Genomic DNA, 23696 nt, shown 5'->3' with positions numbered 1-23696 from the left:
ACTGCTGTTGTGGTTGCTGTCAAGATTATCTATGCTGAAGGATGGAAGGAATTAAAGTATTTTCAGGTCTTGGGGCCTCTAACATCTTAACTGGCCCTCGGTATAGCCAAACCTCTCCTAAGGGAGAGGATGGCTACCAAACTGAGGGTATATGCACCAGTTACAAAGCAGGAAAGGTAGGCCAGATGACCAGCTTTCTGGGAACATGCCATTTTCCAAGAATCACCGGTAATAATGCTGCACTGCAATCCTGAGCAGCAAGAATGGTAATAGTGCTATGGAGGAAGCCAGGTGCATGAGCAGGAGGCTTGGCACCAAGCTCACATGTCCTATGGGAAAGAACACATTTAAGCTAAACACAGCTCGTGGGCATGCAGGTTAAACCAGGAAGACCATGCTGAGACGACTTCAGCAAGGCCTGATATTAAAAACACCAACAACAGCCAGGGCCCAAGTCCCAGAACCTCTCGAGTGGGAACAAGGAGGAAAAGTTGGGAAAGAAAAAATTCATATTTTTCCTCTCATTATGGACCTAGTGAGAGACATCTGTTCAATCAAGAGAGGAGCAACCAAGTTTTCCTAATAAGCAAAAAATTCATTTACTTTATTTAGAAACGGATGAAAAATGTGTCAGAAATAATTCACTTTTATTTTTCTTATAAAATTAAACAGCGGCAATTAGAAAAATCACCTGACTGCAAAGCCTTTAAACAGTTATATTTAAAAATAACATTAATTGCCACTAAACTGGTCAACTGCAACAAAAAAGATGTTCCTTAACACAAATTATTTCATTGTATTATGGCAATATAAGTTGCAATATTAGTCACTGGTGCCCTGAATTATTCTTCAATGCTGAAAATTTGCTCTTTGATTTGAAAAGTGATGCCGGCAGAAAAGAAGAGATGTGTGGAATGAGAACAACACAGCAAAGGGTGCTGCCTTGGCATTAGAAATAGAACACCACACCCATATGGCCCAAGCTAGCAGCCAGTGATAAGAACTGTGAGTTATCGTTCCTACCTAGCAGACGGGGCCCTCACTTTGCCTTTTAAACAGACCACTGAGACATCTGACCATGAACCTTAAGGGGCTCACACACTGCTAGTTGCCAGGGTTTGTGCTATCTCTCTCTTTCTCTCTCTATCTCTGTCTCTCTCTCTGTGTGTCTGTCTGTCTCTCTCTCTCTCTTTCTCTTTCTGCCTGACTCTCCATTCCTGATCCACAGGACCCAGGGTTGAAGGAGGACTGCTTTCCTGATACACTGCACCCTCTCTGCCTAGGATCTGCAAGTAACCCTGTTCTAAAAGATGAGGTGGACAGAGGGCATAGCATGGGAGAGCACACAATGGACTTCCCAGAGAGACAAAAACGAGATCAGGGAGATTTAGAACTTCTCACGATTTTGTTCTGCCACTGTACACATGCCAGGCGATGCTCACATGCCTACATAACTTGGAACTCTGCATCTTTCCCTCTCGTTCCAGTGAGTGAGAGGGAAGGTATTATTGGAATAACTTTGAATTTGGCCCAATTGATTTTTTTTAAAGGAAATCATTTGCAAACTTTATTACCCGACTAGTGAGAACATTGCAATCACAGCCGATCAAAGCATGGAGCCAGGCAATACTGAAATGCAGATTCATTGCCTCAGGCACTGCTCAAAGGGAGAAAAAGCAAGAGTCCATTTCCTCTTCTAGCAGATCAGTGACCTTTCAATCCAGGCATTAATGCATAGAAAAGCAACTCCTCCCACCAGGAAAACCAGAAGTCACTAGTTTGCCAGGAGTTCTTTATTGTCTTCCAGGCCAGAAAACTTTCCCCCAGGAAACCAGTCTAATCTGCCATCACTTTTTTTTTCTTTTTATAGATTCAGGGAGTCCATGTGCAGATCTGTTGCAGGAATATATTGTGTAAAGGCGAGGTTTGGTTTCTAGTGTACCAGCTTTAGAGAAGCCAGAGTCTTTAAAATTGTAAAATGTAAAAAGAAGTCGAAGATATGTTTAAAATCCAATGTGTGTTGAAAGCTGTGATGGCAAAATATGTTCTACCAGACTGAAAGGGAAAATAAAATTCTCTTTTCAGATAATGTATTTTTTGTTGCTTCATGCTCATTTCTACTGGGTCTTCAGGGCTCACCTTTGTCTCATTAGCGCAGCCTCCACTACAACAGTTCAGCAATTGAAAGCAGTTATTTGGAAGCACAGTACAAGCACCAAACACAGTAGCCAAGTTGAACTTCATAAATTGGAGAATCTGCCCTCTAGTTGGTTTTCAATTGAGGAAATGGGATTTCATTACAAAGACAACGCCTGTGAAAGTGCTTGGGCAGGAAACAGCCCTCCCAGTATAGTACCCATAGATTCAAACTATGTGGCTGAGAAGGGACTTAGGACTTCGCAATATACAAGGATTAAAAAGATCTTTACAGAGAATTTTGTCTGCATGGTATATTTCTGGAAGGATGAAATGGAAACTAGTAGCAGTGGTTGCCTCTGGAGAGGATGCACTGGGTATCAAGGGGACGGAGGATGGAAAGAAACTCACTGTTCACAGTACATACCTTTAAGTGCACTTTAAATTCTGAATTATGCATATGTATTACCTATTCATAAAGTAATAATTTTAAAAACCAAATGAATGGGCTGTAATCCCAGCAATTTGGGAGGTCGAGGCAGGTGGATCACCTGAGGTCAGGAGTTCGAGACCAGCCTGGCCAACATAGCAAAACCCCGTCTCTACTAAAAACACAAAAAAATTAGCTGGATATGGTGGCACACGCCTGTAATCCCAGCTACTGAGGAGGCTGAGGCAGGAGAATTGCTTGAATCCAGGAGGCAGAGGTTGCTGTGAGCTGAGATTGCACCACTACACCTGACAGAGCGAGACTCTGTCTAAAAAAAGAAAAAAAAATACGAATGATACGAAACCCACAAAAACTAAAGGGCTTGTAAAAACAACCCCAAGTTAGTGAATCCCAAGTTTCCATCCTCTGACTTAGTCTCCTCTTATCTGTGTAGTCATAGGAGACCTGGAAGAAAAATAACTACTCCATCTATTGTGGGTGCTTTACATTCACTTCTGAGCTTATAATCTTTACTTGTAACTACCAGAAACTTCTCCATCTGGAGGTTCCAGCCATGGGCACCTCACAGACACCATACCCCAAACCCAAATCCTCCTCTTCCCTCCCTCTTTCCTTTTCTCTTCCCTCCAAGCTTGATCCTCCTCCAATATTCTCAGTCATTATTAGAAATGACTTTCCACTCAGCTTACCAAACAAAAACCTTAGCCCTAGCTTAGGGGCCCTCCCCTCATCTCACCCCTATTGTAGTCACTGGATATTGTTACTTCCATCTCTATGGTGTTAAGAGGGCATTAAATAGGTGCCCTCTTGTACTATACCTCTGACCTCATCTAGCTCCACACCTTATGAACTATATTCCTTCATAGAATGTGAGCTCCCCAGCTGGTTTTCCATGTTGTTCATTCTCAACAATTCCCCAGCCCTCACCCCCAGTCATTTTTCTCCAATACACTTACCTGACTATGCCTAAGAACCGTGGATAGCTCCCTGTTGCCTACAGAATTAAGTCCAAATGTCCTAGTTGGACAAATGATCATTTCTAACATGGCCTGAAGATACATTTCATCCCTAATACATAAACTGTACCCTGGCTATTCTGATCTAACAAGCCTTGCACATGTATGCCTCTTGCATGTCTCCACAACTTTGCACTTGCTGTTTCCCCTGACTTGCAAAGCCTCCCCTTCCCTCCCCATCCAGCCTTGTACAAAAATGAAATTTCTGCTCATCCTTCCAGACCCCCACACAGGTTATACGTTCTCTGAAAGGCCTTTCAGGACTGTGCCTTCCTCTGTGCTCTCCAGCACTTTGTACACACACTAATTATAACCCTAACCACACTATTTCCTAATTATTCATGTTTCTATCTCCACTGCCAGAATGTGAGCTACTTTAAAATAAAAAATAAAAAAAAAGCTACTATATTTTATTTATCTCTGAATCCACTGCACTGCCCTGCTAGCATTGCACATAAATGTTTGCTGAATGAATTGGCCAAAAGGACTTTGGTAAAAATGTTAACACATTATCCTCTGTGGCTAAAATCTCATTTCTTTGCCTCTCTCTCTCTCCGCATACCTATTGGCACGCTATCACAGTCTCAGGAGGGCCAGTTATTCAAAGGGAACTAACAAAGTGCCTTCTATTTGTAAACAGGGCCATTTGTAAACCCTCTGGGCTAGATTTAGAGATTGCCTTTCTAACTCTGACAGTGCTTCTTTGAGCACTCACTCCGCTGAAAGAAGCATTTCTTTTCCAAATGTCTGGGGTCCTATAAGTAACCTTTGTTTACCCTGAAAACACTTTCAGGGAAGCTGAAAAAAGCTTTAAAAAATGTAGTGACCTGACAGGGACCTACCTGGACTGTGAGCCTTATGCCCGCCTAGGAAAAGGAAGGGTGCTTCAGGGACTTGACTTACCCTTGCTCACTTCTACTACCACCAGCTACTTAACTGCTTGAACCTCAAAATCTTCTCTGCTCCCCAGTGAAGACCATGGCAACCCATTAACCACGAGTGCATTCAAGTAAAGCAGCATCATAAGCAAAGCGATACCCTGAGTGGCCCGAAGAACGGTGGGGTAAGATTAAAGCAAGGCACTCATTTTAATGGAACTCAGGAAGGCAAAAGAACCCCAGAGCTCCCAGCCTCAGGGTCTTTGCTTTTGCTGTTCTCTCGGCCCGAAATTCTCCACCCCATCATATACACATTCAAGTCTTTGCTCAGATGTTGTTTACCAAGAAGGTGTCCTGACCCAATCCAAAAAAACAGCACCCAGGACTCTCCATCTCCTCCCCATTTGTCTTCACAGCACTTATTAGCACTTCACGGAAGCACTTACACCTGACACCATATTCCCTGTCTGTCTGTCTGTCTGTCTGTCTGTACACTAACCATTGTCTTCACCATTCACCTGGAAGGGCAGGAATGCTGTCTCATTCCCAGACAATCCAAGCATGTAGTTGTCTCCCAGTAAATGCTTGTTACATATTTTAAAACACTCAAAAAATATGATACAGGGCATTTCACACTTGGAGACTGTACAGTCCCACGTGTGATTAGGCCAAATGATTAACATGTGGGTGTTCCCAGCTTACTCCTGCTTCCTACCCATGTCAGAGCAGTATAGCATCACCTCTTAGCTTCTCTCCCCACTTCTAGCTTACCCATTGTCCAGGAGAGAATGGATAAAAGCCCCAAAGGAAAACTGACAGAACCAGGGAAGAATCACAAACCTCATCTATATCTGGAGGTGATGGGCAGGACTAGAGAAGTGTTCAAGAAACTAAAATGGCAGGGAGAGCAAAGCACAGAGTTCTGAGTTTGGAGGTGATGAAAGAGATGAGAGGGGATTAGTAATGAGTTGCTATGGTGTGTGTACATGAACCTCCTTCACATGAAAGAGGCCTCCTAATGAGAGAGCCTCACGTGTTTTGACCATGTGTCAGCATCTACTTTACACTTCTGTGCCTTCTCTTCCTTATCAGAAATGGAGATCTGGCCAAGCAGATGGCTCAGTGTTGGGATAAAGCTAGAGCATCGAGCCAAAGCTGGAATATCAGGGGTCCCCACAGACCCAGCTGAGGAGTCTGATCCTTCAGTGAGCCCTTTTCTCTTTAGGTGAGTGACATGACTCTCACTAGCTCAAAGAAATTAGTTTGGAGGTAAAACAGGGCCTAAGTCATTTTCAGGTAAAGTGATCATTGACCACTTTATGGTGTGGTGGTCTCTGTCCAGCCTGGGCTTTAATGTAGGTACTCACGGTTCTGGGGTGTAGAGGGGATCGGAGCCATGCCGGATGTACTGGGTACAGTGGAACACTCTGTAGGCCAGTCCTGCCAGAAAGTCTCGTGGGCTCAGGTATCCAGCCACTGGCCTCACCGTGAAGCCAGACCTTTCTAAAAAGGCAACAGAAAGAGCCAACTAAATATTAACCCAGCAAGACTTGAGGGCCCAAGCAGGAGCTTCTACTATTTATAAGGAAGATCCAGAAACAAAGTAATCAAGGTCATAAACCTCTTGACAACTGAGTGACATATAATGTTAACAGCTATCATGTTTGGTGCTTCTGATGACTAAAATCACTCTCAAATGATGGTTTCCAGGAGAACAAGACATTCAAGAAAACGAAAAGAAGGGTGACAAAAGTATTTAGAGATTTCAATTCAGAAGCCCAATTAGGATAAGAAATCTCAGATAAATTGATTACAATCGAAAGTGATGTTTACCACACGTTACCTGGTATCTTTCTAAGAGACATACCTAGGGATCTCTTCTGTGTGCATGTGTTCAGTGACACACAGCTAAGCACCCCCTTCACTAGCATCTTCAAATCAGTTCACACTGAGGCTTTCTATTGCCAATACCCGCTAACTCCTTCATTCTATATTGTTTTCTGTGATGTTATATCAATTATCATGATTTGAAGAGGTACACCAAAGCCCTACGTGCTCTATTGGCTTATGGTAAGAGGAAACAAAGCAAGAATGCAATAAAGTCTATAAACCTGCCCTATACCACTAATTCAATTAGGTTGTGAGTCATCAGTGTTCTCAGTCTAAGGGCTACTTAATGTTTTCGTCTCAGGAAGGCCCAGAAAACTTACAACAGAAGGGCTATTCTTTTTTTTTTTCAAATACGCATTTTATTAAAATGTTGTATAGAGTCGTGCATTGCTTAACAATGGGGATACATTCTAGGAAATGCATTGTTAGGTGATCTTGTCGTGTAAATCTCATAGAGTGTACTTACACAAACCTAGATGGTACAGCCTACTCCTAGGCTACAAATCTGTACAACACATTACTATACTGAATACTGTAGGCAACTGTAACACATTAGTAAGTATTTGTGTCTCTAAACATATCTAAACATAGAAAAGGTACAGTGAAAATACAGTATTATAATCTGATAAGATCACCATTATGCATGAGGTCCATTGTTGACCAGTCTATATGTAGCATATGACTATTTTTATTTTTTTATTTTTATTTTTATTTTTTTATTATGATTATACTTTAGGTTTTAGGGTACATGTGCACAATGTGCAGGTTTGTTACATATGTATCCATGTGCCATGTTGGTGTGCTGCACCCATTAACTCGTCATTTAGCATTAGGTATATCTCCTAATGCTGTCCCTCCCCCCACCCCACAACAGTCCCCGGAGTGTGATGTTCCCCTTCCTGTGTCCATGTGTTCTCATTGTTCAGTTCCCACCTATGAGTGAGAATATGCGGTGTTTGGTTTTTTGTCCTTGCGATAGTTTACTGAGAATGATGTTTTCCAGTTTCATCCATGTCCCTACAGAGGACATGAACTCATCATTTTTTATGGCTACATAGTATTCCAGCACATGACTATTTTTAAATGGCTGCTTTAGTTTTGTTCTCTTCTCACAAGAGCAGTTCTATTTTTTAATATAAATTGTATATATTTAAGGTGTATAACTTTATGTTTTGGTACACACATACAGTAAGTCCTCAACATCATCGATAGGTTCTTGGAAATTGTGACTTTAAGTGAAATGACATAAAGCAGTGCCCAGAATAACATCATTTCCTTCAACATTGTATTGTCATAATGTTGATGAGGGGAAAAATTGGTTTTGTTATACATCGTTTCAGTTTAAGCCACAGTTTTCAAGAACCTATCGATGACATTAAGTGAGGATTTACTATAATAGTGAAAAGATTACCACATTCAAGTTCATTAATATATCTTTCTTCTCATATAGTTACTGTGCACATGCGTGTATGGGTGTCTATGTGTGTGTGTGTGTGTGTGTGTGTATGTAGTAAGAGCACATAAAATTTAGTAACAAATTTCCCTTATGTAATATGATATTATTAACTATAGTCCTCATGCTGTTCATTAAATCTCTAGGTTACCAGGCACTGTGACTCACACCTGTAATCCCAGTACTTTAGGAGGCCAAGGTGGGTGGATGGTTTGAAGCCAGAAGTTCGAGACCAACCTGGGCAACATGGCAAAACTTTTATCTACTAAAAATAAAAAAATTAGCTGGCATAGGCAGCATGCACCTGTAGTCCCAGCTACTCGGGGAATACAGGTGAGGCACAAGAATTGCTTGAGCCTAGGAGGTGGAGGTTGCAGTGAGCCGAGCTTACGCCACTGCACCCCAGCTTGGGCAACAGAGCAAGACTCCATCTAAAAAATAATAATTATAAAAAAAGATCTCTAGACTTATTCATCCTATCTAACTGCAACTTTGTACCCTTTGACCAATATCTCCCCTCTTACTCCACCTCCTGCCCCTTGTAACCACTGTTCTATTCTTTGCTTCTGTGTATTTAACTTTTCCAAATTCCACATATGAGATAATGCAGTATTTTTCTTTCTGTGTCTGTCTTATTTCATTTAGCATAATGTCCTGGAAGGCTATTCCTTTAACTCATTAGAAGAGTACCACACAATGGTTGAAAATGATCTTAAGAGGCAAGAACCAACTAAGCTTATAAAACAGGCTCATCCTGGGATTTCTGGTACCTCCTGGAAATAACCTGTTCTCAGGCCTCCTCAGACCCACAATTTGAACAGCACTATGTCCATTCCAAAAGCCTTCACTTTGGATTATTCCCCGGTGAATATCAAAAAGATACGTGTATTTTCTTCTTTTTCCATATGACATCAATTAAGCCAGTATATCCCACATGTGGGACATATGTAACAGTACACAGAGGAACATTTTTTTTAGTAGTTATGTATTTTATTTTTATGTGAATTAGAAAAAATATAAAACCATGACATCAAGAACTTTGAATCTGTAGATACCATTGCTTTAAAAGTTTCTGTCTTAAATAAATTAGGTATTTTAAAAGTGAGTCAATGAAATGATACAATGACACCTATACTTACATCATACTATCTACATGCCAGTGCGTGATACAAACTAGGCGATATATCCAGTTCACCAAGGGTTGTGGAAAACAATAATGAAAGAAATAGCTAAGACTCTGCTATGCTTAATGTGTGTTAGGCACATTAGACCTTTAAGGTGTATCAATTAATTTCTCCTCTCAACCACCTTGCGAGGTAGATAAAATTACTATCTCCATTGACAGAGGGGGAAACAGAGACACAGAAAGGTTAAGGTGACTCTTCTAAGGTCACATAGCTAGGAAGGGGCAGAGTGGGGACTCAAGCCCTGACATTCTACATCCAGGGTCTATGGTCCAAGCCACTATACCATACTGCCTCTCATAAGAATATTAATTTGGGGGGCGAATACGGCAATATTTATGAGGTGATATTCTAACTATTGGGGTTTGGGGAACAATGCAGTAAAAAGCCATCTCGACATAAGGAGCTCTTGGTGAAGAGGTAATATGCATATCTATGTGGGAAACAAAGAAGAAGATGACAGGAGAATACAGTCTAGTTAAACAACAACATAAGGCATGAGGTAATTAGGTGCTAATTAAGTGACACTGATCGGTAGTTCTCAATCTCTTTTCCTCAGTAACAAATACAGTAGATAACGTTCACGCATAACACAGAATGAAATCAGAGTGGGAGAGATCATGGTGGCTGCTATGATCAAGATTCATGAAGGAGGCAGGACTTGCTCTGAGTCCTGAAGAATAGGTAGAATTTGAGTAGGTGGAGAAGAGATGAAATTTTCTAGTAAGGAACAGAGTTTAAGCAAAGGTAAAGAGAGCCCACAGCAAGGGCAGAGGGTTTGTACAGGGCAGTTGCAGCAGGAAACTAACTTGGAAACCTGGGTCAGGGCCTCAGATTGAGGCTGAGCTGTTCAGACTTGAGCATGTAAAACAGAGATCAGCAAACTATCACCTGCAGGCCAAATCCAGCCCGCTGCCTGTTTTTGTACACCCCAAAAGTGAGAATAGTTTTGCTTGTTTGTTTGTTTGTTTTGAGACAGAATCGCACTCTGTCACCCAGGCTGTAGTGCAGTGGCGTGATCTCAGCTCACTACAACTTCTGCCTCCCAAGTTCAAGTGATTCTCGTGCCTCAGCCCCACAAGTAGCTGGGACTGCAGGCGCCCACCACCATGCCCAGCTAATTTTTGTATTTTCAGTAGAGACAGCGTTTCGCCATGTTGGCCAGGCTGGTCTCGAACTCCTGACCTCAAGTGATCTGCCTGCGTTGGCCTCCCAAAGTGCTGAGGTGTGAGCCACTGCACCCAGCCAGTTTTTATATTTTTTAATAGACACATTTAAATGGCTATAAAAGTACCTATATAATAGCCTTGATTTTGCCTCTTGGCCCAGAAAGCCTAAAATATTTACCATCTGGCCTTTTACAAAAAAAGTTTGCCAGTCCCAGTGAAAACAAGAGGGAGCCAATGATAGTTTCTAAGCAGAGATGTCAGAAAAAAAAGTAATGTTTTAGAAAGTAACATTTATGGGCAGTGGGCAGGAGAGTTAAGGGAAGAAAATATAGGCATCAAGGTTATAAAATGATGAGGACCTCAGTTTGGATGCCAGCAGTAGAATGGAAAGAAAAGGACAGATTTACCACATGTCATGAAGCCATAAGTGGCAACAGGTGGAGATTGTGGTAGGCTAAATAATGGCCCCCCAAGGATGCCTACATCTTAATCCCCTGAATCTGTGAGTATGTGACCTTACATGGCAAAAGAGACTTTGCAGATGTTATTAACTTAAGGATCTTGAGATGGAGAGACTGTCCTAGATTATTTGGGTGGGGCCAATATAATCATAAGAGTCCTTATAAGAGGGAGGCAGAAGGGTCAGAGTCAGAGAAGGAGATGTGACAATGGAAGCAAGAAGAGTCCACGAGCCAAGGAATGCAGGAGAACTCTAGAAACTGGGAAAAGCCAGGGCACAGAAGCCACCAGAAAGAATGAGCCCTGTCAACACCCTGATTTTAGACTTCTGAGCCCCAGAACTGTGAGATAACTTGTGTTGTTTTAAGTCACAAAGTTTGTGGTAAAGTGTTACAGCTATAATTGGACACTAACACAAAGAAGGACTGAGTATGGGATTGGAGGATAAAGTGGGCAGGAATTCAGAGGAGTCCTTAGAGGCAAGCCTGATGAGTTTAGAAAAAACAGTACTGATAGAAACTGGGGAGACAAGCAAGAAAGCAAGTTCCAGGAAAGAGAGCAGGCAATGAAGTTTTTGCTTTTGGAACTATTGCACTTGAAAGAAGAGAGAGAAAAGGGCAGAGAATCCAAGGACTTAAGCACAAGGAGAAACAGAGGAGGAGGCGGGACCACCATGAAACTTTGCCTCTTCCCCCAACCCCTCACAAGCCTATTTCCCAGCTATTGTTTCAAGGGGGTGTTGCCAGTGAAGGGACCCACAGAGTGTGAAATGATGTCACTGTATGATTCATCGGGTTCACTAGTGTAACATCAGCAACAAGTACAATTCCTGACACACAAATTATAATGTAAAGTATTGATCAATTAGTTGATTGATTGATTGACTAGTTGTGTGACCAGAAAGGGGTCCCATTCCAGACCCCAAGTGAGGATTCTTGGATCTCACGCAAAGAATTCAAAGTGAGTCCATTAAAGTGAAAGCAAGTTTATTAAGAAAGTAAAGGAATGAAAGAATACTACTCCATAGGCAGAGCTGTGGAATGGATCGCTGGTTGCCCATTTTTATGGTTATTTCTTGATTATATGCTAAACAGGGAATGGATTATTCATGAGTTTTCCAGGAAAGGGGTGGGCAATTCCCAGAACTAAGGGTTTCTCCCCTTTTTAGGCTATATAGGGTAATTTCCCGACATTGCCATGGCATCTGTAAACTGTCACAGCACTGGTGGGAGTGTCTTTTAGCACGTCAATGCCTTATGATTTGTGTATAACGAGTAGTGAGAATGACTAGAGGTCACTCTCATCGTCATCTTGGTTTTGGTGGGTTTTGGCTGGCTTCTTGACTGCAACCTGTTTTATCAGCAAGGTCTTTATGACCTGTATCTTGTGCTGACCTCCTAGCTCATCCTGTGACTTAGAATGCCTTACCTCCTGGGAATGCAGACCAGCAGGTCTCAGCCTTATTTTACCCAGCCCCTATCCAAGATGGAGTTGCTCTGGTCCAAACCCCTCTGACAGTTGCCTGATTTCTCCTACAGGAAAGTCACTAATATTCAACATTATCCATAAAATATCATCATTCAGTACATAATTTTTAACAAAGCAAATAAAAAGGCAATTTTGGAGGTCATTTCATACTCATGTAGCCCAGCATAGCAGCTCCTGGATCAGAAAAAGCTCAGAGCTGAACCTGCAAATATCCTTTGGGCCTTACCATTTACAACAGCCAACCACAAAGAGGCCTCAGCAAGCCCCTGAGCTGCAAATACAGCTGAGTCGCTGCTCTGCTTCCCACAGGTGTCCACAGGTAATTGTTGGCTCAAAGCCAACAACTTTTTAAATCACTATTTTTCCTTTTTTGGAAGAAGAGCCATTGCTGCAACCTGTGTCCTTGGAAGGCAATTGAGGATATTGACTAATAAGAGCAGCCTGTGTGAAATCTTACCTTTCAGAAACATGGAGACATCTTCGAGTTGAGGCACATTGTCCTCTCTGTAGCCACAGTATTTAGTCAGCAGAGGGAAGTTTTTCAAATACTCTCGGCAAGCATGAGTGGGATAGAGTTTGGAGAGCTCTCGGAATACAACACCCCAAGTTTTAGTTTCTTCTTCAGTATACTCCACCCTGGGAATGGGCTGACCACTAGGCAGGAGAGAAGAAAACTAAATGACTCCAGCTTTGAATCACTGAGTTAAGTATTTTCTCACCTCAATGCCTATCGCAAGTCAGACCCTGGTAAAGTGGAGCACATGAGCTTCTGAAAGGATCCCATTATTATTTTTTAAAGCAAATGCTAACCTTCTAATGTTGTGCATGTGTATTTGAATTTCCATATAAATTATTTTTTAATTCAGTTATATCTTCACACATCCTTAGAGAAATGTGATAAGATTTATATTCTTGGCCGGGCGCGGTGGCTCACGCCTGTAATCCCAGCACTTTGGGAGGCCGAGGCAGGTGGATCACGAGGTCAGGAGATCGAGACCATCCTGGCTAACACGGTGAAACCCCGTCTCCACTAAAAATACAAAAAATTCTCCCGGGTGGTGGCGAGCGCCTGTAGTCCCAGCTACTCTGGAGGCTGAGGCAGGAGAATGGCGTGAGCCTGGGAGGCAGAGCTTGCAGTGAGCGGAGATTGCGCCACTGCACTCCAGCCTGGGTGACAGAGCGAGACTCCGTCTCAAAAAAAAAAAAGATTTATATTATTAAACTGAGGTCAGTAACAAGTAATAGTTCCGGGTTGGAAGGAACTGGTTTAGGTACAAAACTATTCTCTGAGAGCATTTTCTGCAAACACCTAACAACAGTAATAAATAAATGTTTTGTCTCTTAAAAATAAAATTGCTTTATGGGTTCTTTTTGTCCCTTGCCCAGACTCACCCCAATCTTCAAGTGTAATTCTGAGATTATTTCTTCAATGTCCAAAATGTCTGGGAGATACTGAAAGACTATGCTGAATTTAAAAGTGAAAGTTTTGCAAACCAAAAAATAAGGAGCATTCATTGCAGGTCATGCTGAAAGAAACACACATTAAGCCCCCTCAATTTAAGATGAGGTCAGCAAACTTTTTCTGTAAAGAGCCAAAAAGTAAATATTTTAGGCTTGTGGGTCATATGGTCTCTGTCACAACTGTTCAATTCTGCCACTATATCTCAAAAGCAACCATGCACAATAACAAATGGATGTAGGTGTATTTTAATAAAACTTGTCTTTATTTGGCCCATAAACAGTAGTGTGCTAGTGACTGGTTTAGAATATTGAGACACCGTGCTGGACTGAAGTGTTCAGAGAGAGCTTCCTGGAGGAGGCACAACTTGAGCTGAGACTTTTTGGCCAGGTAAAGACCTACAGGTTCCGACAAAAAGAAAGTCAGGGGAAACTAGCGCTCTAATATAATAGCAGCCAGCAGCCACAGGCAAGGAACATACCTCGTGATGCAACCAGGGATGGGTAGAAGGAAGAGAATACAAATATTTGCTTTTGTAAGCTATTGCTTGAGGGACCCGAATCTGAATTTAGCCTCTGATTAAGATACCTATTCTGAAACTCAGTTAGGATTTGAGAAAACCTCTCATGACATACTCAACGGCCACCTGCAGCACACCCTCACTTCCCACCCTGGCCATGCGTCAGAAATTCTGCCTCTGCAATTAGCAAATATACATGTACAACATACGGAAGTCCAAACATATACATGTAAAACTAGGAGTTGTGCCCCTGCAATCTACAAATCCAGCCTACAGCAGGTGGTCACTACAGGAACCCATGCATAGACAGCTACTGTCACTCGGGGTTGCTGCAGTGAGAGGGGCATCTTCAATGAGCTAGGATCATTCAGGGGCACCCCTGAGGTAGAGAAAAATGAGATAGAGGACTATAACAAGAATAGGTTATCAAACAGATCCCCTAGCTGCCTTCCTTCTCCTCAACCCTCTACATATTTCAGTGTTCTCGGCAAAATACTTTCTGTTTAAAGTTCAGGTCCAAATGGAGTTTCTCCTGCCCCCAAATTATTTTTGTTTAAAAAAAATTAATTGCAGTACATGAGGGATGAGGGAATAACACATACTGAAGAAAAAAACAGAAATTCACATTTGCTTTCTCTAAATACCAAGACTAGGTCTTCCACAAACCAAATTAGAATGCGATTAGCCTTGTTTAAATTTGGCTGTTGATAACAAATAAAAAATTACAACCTGGCAAATATTTGCTGGGAAGATCAAGGCTTCTAAGACCTCGCACCTGTGATGAATTTAGAATGAAAGCTTGAAACGAAAAGACAAAAATAGAAAAGATGTAAGAAAATAAGTATATAAATGGTCTGCCTCTGGTTCCAGAAAATTCAGCTAAGTCTGTTTGAGATGGGTAAGCCAGTAAAGCTAATAAGGGCTGTGCATTATCAGAAGGTAGGAAAGCAATGAGGCTGAGACAATAAAGGAAATATTGAGAAGCCATTTGAGAAGAATCGTTAGGTCAAACTTTTCCCTTCAACATCAATCTGCAAACATGCAGCATTTCAGAGGGGAGCTGAATATTCAAGAGGCAGAATGAGATCAAGTGTAAATTAGGATAGGAAGAAAGAGTTATACAGGTCTGTTACTTAATAATGAACTTCCAGCCTCGCAGTCTTGGGAATATGAGTGGTCGTGTATGTTGTCAGCTGTTCTGTTTGTCTCTCCTAAATAACTTGTCCTGTTCTTTGAGTTAAAAACTGGTGCAATGTACTGCTGCTACCCTAAACCCAAGTAAGTCGGCCTCCAGTCATATCGACAGATTTCTCATACCACTCTAACCCCACACCCCAGGTAACTCTTTAAGGTAAATATTTAAAAATCAATTTGATCGCAAAGTAAATACTAGTTTCATCTACTTCATGTCTGTTGAAAATGTACAAAATACAGAAAAAATAAGAAATTTTCCATTTTTCTTTGTAGTTAATACAAGCATACAGTAACAGCTGATATTTGAGAGCTTACTATGTGCCAGCCATATGTTTCAGGTTAAGTGTTTTTATATGAATTGACCCATTTGATTCTCACAATTCCATGAGGTAGATACTGTTATTATCCCTCATTTTATGGATGAGGAAAGTGAGGCTCAGAGAAATTAAGCTGCTTGTCTAAAATCATGGATTCAGGCTTAAAACCTAGTCAGTCTAGCTGAAGACTGGTTGTAATCTTAATGAATTAGTATACACAAATTAAATGAAAAATTGTACTCCAGACTGATGGAGTAAAATTGATTTTTCACATCCCAACTTATTTTTCACATACCAAACTAAAATAAGGTTTATAGGTATATGTATTCATATGTAGAAAATCTCATATACAATTATATGTCATCATGATACTAGGATATATTTGTAGATCACAAAGAGTACTTTCATCTTTATTCACTATTTAACCTTCTCAGTAAGACTATGAGGTTTTACAAGGCTCCTCAACAAAATAAACATGTGTTTGGGGCACCAGGAATGCAAGGCACTCACATTTTTTTAGGACTTTGAAATTTGACATTTGGGAAAAAAAATCATAGTCATGGGGAAAATCAGAATGGGTTGTATTTCTTTGAATTTGTTATGGGTTAGTGGGTTTTTTGTAAATCATGTATGAGAAGGGAGCCAGAGGGGTGCCCTGGTCTTTTCAAGGCCTTCGATATATCCTTGTATATCATTATGTATCTTTCTTTCTTTTTTGAGACAGAGTCTTGCCCTGTCGCCCAGGCTGGAGTGCAGTGGCACAATCTCGGCTCACTGCAAGCTCCACCTCCCGGGTTCACGCCATTCTCCTGCCTCAGCCTCCCGAGTAGCTGGGACTACAGGCACCTGCCACCACGCCCGGCTAATTTTTTGTATTTTTAGTAGAGATGGGGTTTCACCGTGTTAGCCAGGATGGTCTCGATCTTCTGACCTCGTGATCCGCCCGCCTTGGCCTCTCAAAGTGCTGGGATTACAGGCATGAGCCACTGCGTCCGGCCCGTTATGCATCTTTCTATGGGCGCATGTTGTAATGTATATATATAACAGAAGTCATATTCCAGCATCCTACAACTCTGCTCTGGTCCAAAACTAAAGTTACGTAAGGACTCCACATTCTAGAGAAATTCTCCAGCAGCTGAAGCCAACCATCTCCTTACAGGGCTTGGTGAGAGGCAGCACAAATGGCCCTATCACCAACAAACTCCTCCTGTACCACCTGTACCACACTCTCCCCAGACCTCATCCACCAGCCTACTAGGGAATCAGAGATGCTCAGCATTGTGAGGAGGTCGGTGTTTGAGGGAAAGGGCAGTTTATTTCCTCCTCTCAAAGTCAAGACAGCAGGCTGCCCCCTGAGAGCGCACCTGCGAGAAGTGGAGTAGAGCACTTCCTTTCCCAACTGACCCTTACTGGGCAGCAGGATCCAGGCCCCCAGGTGCTGCCACCACTGCAGAGCAGGGGACCGACAGTCCCTGGGAGAGTGTCTGGAGGCCTGGGAGGATGGTGTACCATGGGGAGCCTGCACATACATCCTCTGAAATTTGAGGTTCACGTGAACATGAAGTCTAATGCCCAGCAAAATCTAGACATTTATGTGGGACCCAATGTGGTGTGCCTGCGAGAAAGATGGAAAAGTCCCACGCCATCCAGTTCTGCTCAGTTCTCAGGAGGCAGAAGACACCACAGTGGTCCCTATCACCGTCATGAAGAAGCTCTGAGGGCTGCCCCAGCTATGGTATGTCACTGACAAGGCCAAGGGAGGCAGAGCACATTTCTGCAGCTGTGGAGGTGAGGGAATGGTCTCCCCCAAGAAAACTATGCCTAACACGATTTCAGCAGAGAACACTCTATCAAAAGCGGTTTGTCAGAACCAGGGTGAGTGTGGCCTGAGACCTACTCACCACTGACATTCCAGCAAGCATGTAAAAGGGCCTCAGCCTCCTCCCTTCCTCCTTGCAGCCCCCAACTCTAGAAGAAATAGGTCTTACAGAAGGGAAGGAAAAGTGTCTCAGAACCAGAGAACTCCCCAACAAACACATGCACGTCCACACACGTTCACTCCAAATAACTGCGGGAGAGGGAGGATACACTCTGAATCAAGTTTGAGATTAATATTTTTTAAATGAACAAGACCAGGTCTTAAATACCCAGATGAGACTATACTAATAATTGAAAATGACAGGAAATTAGATGTTGCTAAGGAACTTGCTTCCCAGCAGGAAAGTGGAATTCAACCCAATACAGTTGAAAGTGAAGAGTGGGAAAAATAAAACCATTTTATGTTGCTACAAGATGATACTCCTCAACAGACTAATTATATGTAAATATTATAATTGGATATCTAGAGAGTCTCCTGCATTTATATGGAATTTGTTGGGATTACAGCATTCTCAACAACCACCAAAATTATAATTCACAGGTTCTTAATTTACTGGAGAAAAACAAATGGGACTTTCAGTAGTTTCCATTCACTGTAGATTCTGCCCTCTTGTCAAAGAATGGCAAACTAAGATTGTATGAGCATTGATAGGGAACCAGTGTTCAGTGATGGCAGTACTATAAAGAGGTTAAACTGGTCACAATGGGGATGTCAACTTGAAAATAGGGAAAACTCCCTGGTGGATTATGTTACTCAGAGATGACTAAGAACTTTCTTTGAAAATATTGAAGGCTGTGGGAGGCATCTGTCTGCCTATATGGTTAAACCCCACTCTTCCTAGAGAAAGGGAGATGATTCTGAAAAACCAGCCTTGTGCCTGCAGAGAAGAGGGAGTGGAAAGTGCATAGACAAATCTAATTGAGGGCAGGTATAGATATAGTTATTCTGTGCGAGTCCTGAGCTTGTTAGACCAAAGTTGTTTAACAAACACATTTTTAACTTAGAAATCCAGGGACATATGCCCCACTGAGACTGAAATTGTGGAAGTTCTTTCTACAGCCAGATGAATAAGCAACAATGCTTTCATTTTATTTAACTATTATTTGATCTTCTCCTCCAGCAATCCAACAGCAAGCTATTTTTCTTACACATTTTTTTTAATTAGGGGAATTGGAAAATACTCGATTTTGATGCTATATCCTGGCTGCCTCCTGGAGTTCTTGCTGCTGGAATTCCTAATATGAGATGCAGTTTCTCAGCTTGTGTTATCTTTAGAAGAACTTCAGTGTGGGGAAGCAATTCACTTATTCATTGGAGGAAGATGTGACAGGCTGCAATTGATAGTATTTACATCAAGATGGCAAGACTGTCTGAAACACAACACCAATTGTGTTCTTTGAAAACAGCCAGATTTTCTCAGTGGCAAGAACCAAACAGAGCAGAAGATAACAGAGAATTGGGTAAGGGAATGGGTGAATCTGATAGAAACAGTTAAGAATGAACTCATTTACTATTTTATTTCATTACATGTTCCTTAGGGCAGGAGATGCCTCACTTATTCAAGAGATGTTTATCTGCCTGGAATAGACTGTCCCTCTCATCTTTTCTTTCCTTCCCCACCTTTGGTGTTTCTGTCTTGATTGACATTTCTACCTGGGGGTTGCAGAAAACAAATAAGAAGAGATTAAATGCATCAACCTTGCAACTCATTAGCAATTAGCAGCTCCTCGGCATGTTCTGCACATGTATCCCAAAACTTAAAGTATAATAAAATACATATATAATTTTACTGTATGTATACTATACCTTAATTTCTAAAGTGTAATTTATGGTGTTGAATCAATAAAACCACAGAATCCTTAAAAAAAAAAAAAAAGATTTAGACAGGGCCTTTGAAGAAAGATTATGGAAACATCAAGGCTAGTGGTCTCTTATTCCTTCTTGATTTATGAGATGACTTTGTTGCACTCCACAATAAATATACCCTGAATTTGGCATAATTTCCAGAACGCTATTTGTAATTTATCCCCTTTCCTTCTTATTCAAGAAAGCACCTAAGAATATAGAAGACAGGTTGACATTATTCTAACATTATTATAAGAATAACCTTATTTTTAATCTAATGTAACTTTTTAAAGGAATTCATCGCTCAAGATACATTAAAGACCTAAATGTAAAACCCAACACTATAAAAACCCTGGAAGAAAACCTAGGCAGTACCATCTTGGATATGAGAACAGGCAAAGATTTCATGACAAAGACACCAAAAGCAATTGCCACAAAAGCAAAAATTGGCAAGTGGGATCTAATTAAACTTAAGTGCTTCTGTGCAGCAAAAGGAACTACCAAGAGAGTAAATGGACAACCTACAGAATAGGAGAAAATATTTGCAAACTACGCATCTGACAAAGGTCTAATATCCTGCATCTATAAGGAACTTAAACCAATTTATTAAATTGGTGCAAAAGTAATCGCAGTTTCTAACACAAGAGAAAAACAACCTCATTAAAAAGTGAGCAAAGGGCATGAGCATTTTTCAAAAGAAGGCATACATGCAGCCAATAATCATGAAAAAAAGCATAACATCACTGATCATTAGAGAAATGCAAATCAAAACCACACTGAGACCATCTCACACCAGTCAGAATGCTTATTATTTAAAAATCAAAAAAATGACAGATGCTGGCAAAGTTGCAGAGAAAAGGAAACACTTATACACTGTTGGTGGGAGTTTACATTAGTTCAACCATTGTGGAAAGCAGTATGGCCATTCCTCAAAGAGCTAAAAGCAGAATTACCATTCAACCTAGCAGTCCCATTACTGAGTATATACCCAGAGGAATATAAATCATTCTACCATCAAGACACATGCATGCAAAACTTCACTGCAGCACTATTTACAATAGCAAAGACACAGAATCAACCTACATGTCCATCAGTGACAGACTGGATGAGGAAAATGTGGTACATGTACAAGATGGAATACTATGCAGCCATAAAAAATGAGATAATGTCTTTTGCAGGAACATGGATGGAGCTGGAGGCTATTAACCTTAGCAAACTAATGCAGGAACAGAAAACTAAACACTGCATGTTCTCACTTGTAAGTGGGAGCTAAATGATAAGAACTTATGAACACAAAGAAGGAAACCACAGACACTGGGGTCTCCTGGAGGGTGGAGGGTGAGAGGAGGGTGAGGAGCAGAAATGTAAACTATTGGGTACTAGGCTTAACACCTGGGTGATGCAATAATATGTACAACAAAACCCCATGACATGTGTTTACCTATGTAACAAACCTTCACCTGTACCCCTAAACCTAAAGTAAAAGTTAAAAAAAAGAATTCATCATCACAAAATTTATAATTAATTGCTATCAAGCATTTGTTGCATGTCTCACAACTGAGGTGTCACACCAGGTGTGTAGAAATTTCAATCAGTAATTGATGACTCTCATTTTTAGCCAGTGACCATAGTGTTACCTAGTACTATATTAGTTGGTACCACCTTCATGAAATAGTATCACTTGCATCCAGGTGTCTACAGAGTACAGCCAAATACTCAATGAGTATTCAAGAAGATCGCTTATGCCTCTGAGACTGGAAAAATATTGCCGGAATATATATGTATATATTCTGCATCAACTAAAAATACAAAAATACTAAAAATACTAAAATTAACCGGGCATGGTGGCGTGTGCCTATAATTCCAGCGACTAGAGAGGCTGAGGCAGGAGAATCGCTTGAACCCAGGAGGCGGAGGTTGTAGTGAGCTGAGATCGCGCCACTGCACCTCAGCCTGGACGACAGAGACTCCGTTTCAAAACAAAACAACTGAATATTGCCAGAATACTATATATACTAATATATAATATATAATAAGCATATATATACTAATATATATGTGTATATATATGCCCAGAATATTGCCAGTATGTATGTGTGCGTGTGTATATATGTGTGTGTGTGTATGTATATGTGTGTGTGTGTATATATATATATATATATATATATATATATATTTTATCCCATTCCATTATCTTCCATTGATTTGCTTTCCCAGGTTTTGAATGAAACTGAGATATATGTGGCTGTTTGGGTACTTTGTGACTCCTGCATAAACACCAGTTGTTGATGCTTTAATTTCTCTGAAATGGTTTCTCTCCTTTTTGCTTTTTGGACTTGGTGGGTTTCAACAAGAAGTCTCAGCATTTCAAATATGCTGAGACTTCTGTAAAGAGAAGAATAATTTTTTAAAAATCCAAGTGACTTAATTCAATTGGTCTTGTTTTCAACCTGTGTGTGATACCACCTATGTCAAATGGAAGTTGCTGAGCAGATTTTTTTTCTTTTTTTTTTTTTTTGAGACAGAGTCTCACTCTGTCACCCAGGCTGGAGTGCAGTGGCACAATCTCAGCTCACTGCAACTTCTGCCTCCCAGGTTCAAGCAATTCTTCTGCCTCAGCCTCCCGAGTAGCTGGGACTATAGGGGCTTGCCACCACGCCTGGCTAATTTTTGTATTTTTAGTAGAGACAGGGTTTCACCATATTGGCCAGGCTGGTCTTGAACTCCTGACCTCACGATCCGCCCACCTCAGCCTCCCAAAGAGCTGAGATTACAGGTGTGAGCCACCGTACCCAGCCGCTAAGCAGATTTTTTAAAAAAGAAAACATGTGGCCTCTTGGGCAGTACATATATATATATGCATACACTAATACATAGTATTAGTATATATATAATATATATGGCTATATATATATATACACACACTAAATGGAGTTGATGATGAATTCTAATTAAGGTTTAACCAGAAAGCAAATGTAATTTTTATTTACTGACTTCCAAAAATTCATAAGAAAAGTCTGGGAGTTCTGCATTTGATAAAATTAGACTTCAGAATTTAGACCATAAAGGACACTCAAGAAATTTATGATAAAATATTATCAGTAATGCCCAGGGGTAAAAAAGCAAAAAGTAAAATATTCAAAATATTACTCTGCTAAATGTGTCTCCCTATTAGGATATACACTTTTTGAAGGCAGAGATTTTTGTTGCTTTGTTCATTTTTGTATCCCTGCTACCCAGGGTGGAGCCTGGAATGCGGAGGTGTACAGGCCAGGCACGGTGGCTCACATCTGTAATCCCGGCACTCTGGGAGGCCGAGGCGGGCGGATCACTTGAGGTCAGGGGGTCAAGACCAGCCTGGCCAACATGGTGAAACCCCGTCTCTCCTAAAAATACAAAAATTAACCAGACATGGTGGTGTGTGCCTGTAATTCCAGCTACTAGAGAGGCTGAGGCAGGAGAATCACTTGAACCCAGGAGGCGGAGGTTGCAGTGAGCTGAGATCGTGCCACTGCACCTCAGCCTAGATGACAGATACTGTATCTCAAAACAAAACAAAACAAAACAAAAAAATAATATTTGTTGAGTGAGTAAATCAATCAATCAGCCTAAAGCAAAACACAGATTTAAATGTTGGGGAAAAAAATAGTTATGCATCAGAGAGTCTGGCAGATATGTATTTGTCTTGCCTCATATATTTCAATTACTATGCAAAAAGCAAAGATTCAGGATTTTAACAAACTTTCTGGTAGCTTCCAATTATTCCTATGTACGATTTATATATAAGGGTTTCTTTTTTCTAATTTTCTCAGTTCAGTTTTCCTGACCCTTGTCTAGACATCATCACTCAGTCACACTTGTAACCAAAATTTTCACCGGGAAAGAAAGCAGCATATGTAAACCCAAAGAGACAGAAAAGTCCAAACTTAACTAAATACAGAGATGTTTCCTTGGCTGGACATTGTCATGAATGAACTTCAAAAACATTTTCAAAGCTACAGAGCACAATGATTTGATAATATTTTTTTACAAACAAAAACTCACAAATCAGTACAGCAACTTAACAACCATCTAAATTATGCCTAAATTTCAAAACATTCAAGTCGTCTGACATACGTGGCTTGACGGGGACTCATCTGTAGAGGAGATTAGGAGCCCCATGACTGCTAAGCCACGCCGTAGAGTAAACATAAAAGCATAAGCGCATTTTCAGCTAGTCCCCTAGGCCAGTCAGGTAAAGAGCATTTGCGATCACATATTTTATTTGCTTTTGCAAATGAGTTTTGCGCACATGAATTTTTGTAAATGAGTCTACGGGCCCTAAGGAACTTTCAGATGGGAGCAAACGAAAACGTTAG

At 41.0% G+C, this 23696-nt stretch overlaps 1 protein-coding gene across 1 annotated transcript in view; it reads right to left on the bottom strand.

Moving 5' to 3' along the window:
- Positions 1 to 23696, bottom strand: part of TPH2 (tryptophan hydroxylase 2) — a 93525-nt gene that overhangs the window by 47514 nt on the left and 22315 nt on the right. Inside the window, exons 6-7 of the mRNA XM_055235755.2 lie at positions 12582 to 12778; positions 5849 to 5984 (exon numbers count right to left, since the gene is read on the bottom strand). Coding sequence (XP_055091730.1) covers positions 5849 to 5984; positions 12582 to 12778 — 333 coding nt within the window. The remainder of the gene's footprint in view (positions 1 to 5848; positions 5985 to 12581; positions 12779 to 23696) is intronic.

This window comes from Symphalangus syndactylus, chromosome 13, assembly GCF_028878055.3.
Source record: "Symphalangus syndactylus isolate Jambi chromosome 13, NHGRI_mSymSyn1-v2.1_pri, whole genome shotgun sequence".
Classification (NCBI taxonomy): Eukaryota; Metazoa; Chordata; class Mammalia; order Primates; family Hylobatidae; genus Symphalangus; species Symphalangus syndactylus.
This window is presented reverse-complemented; position numbering and strand designations above follow the sequence as displayed.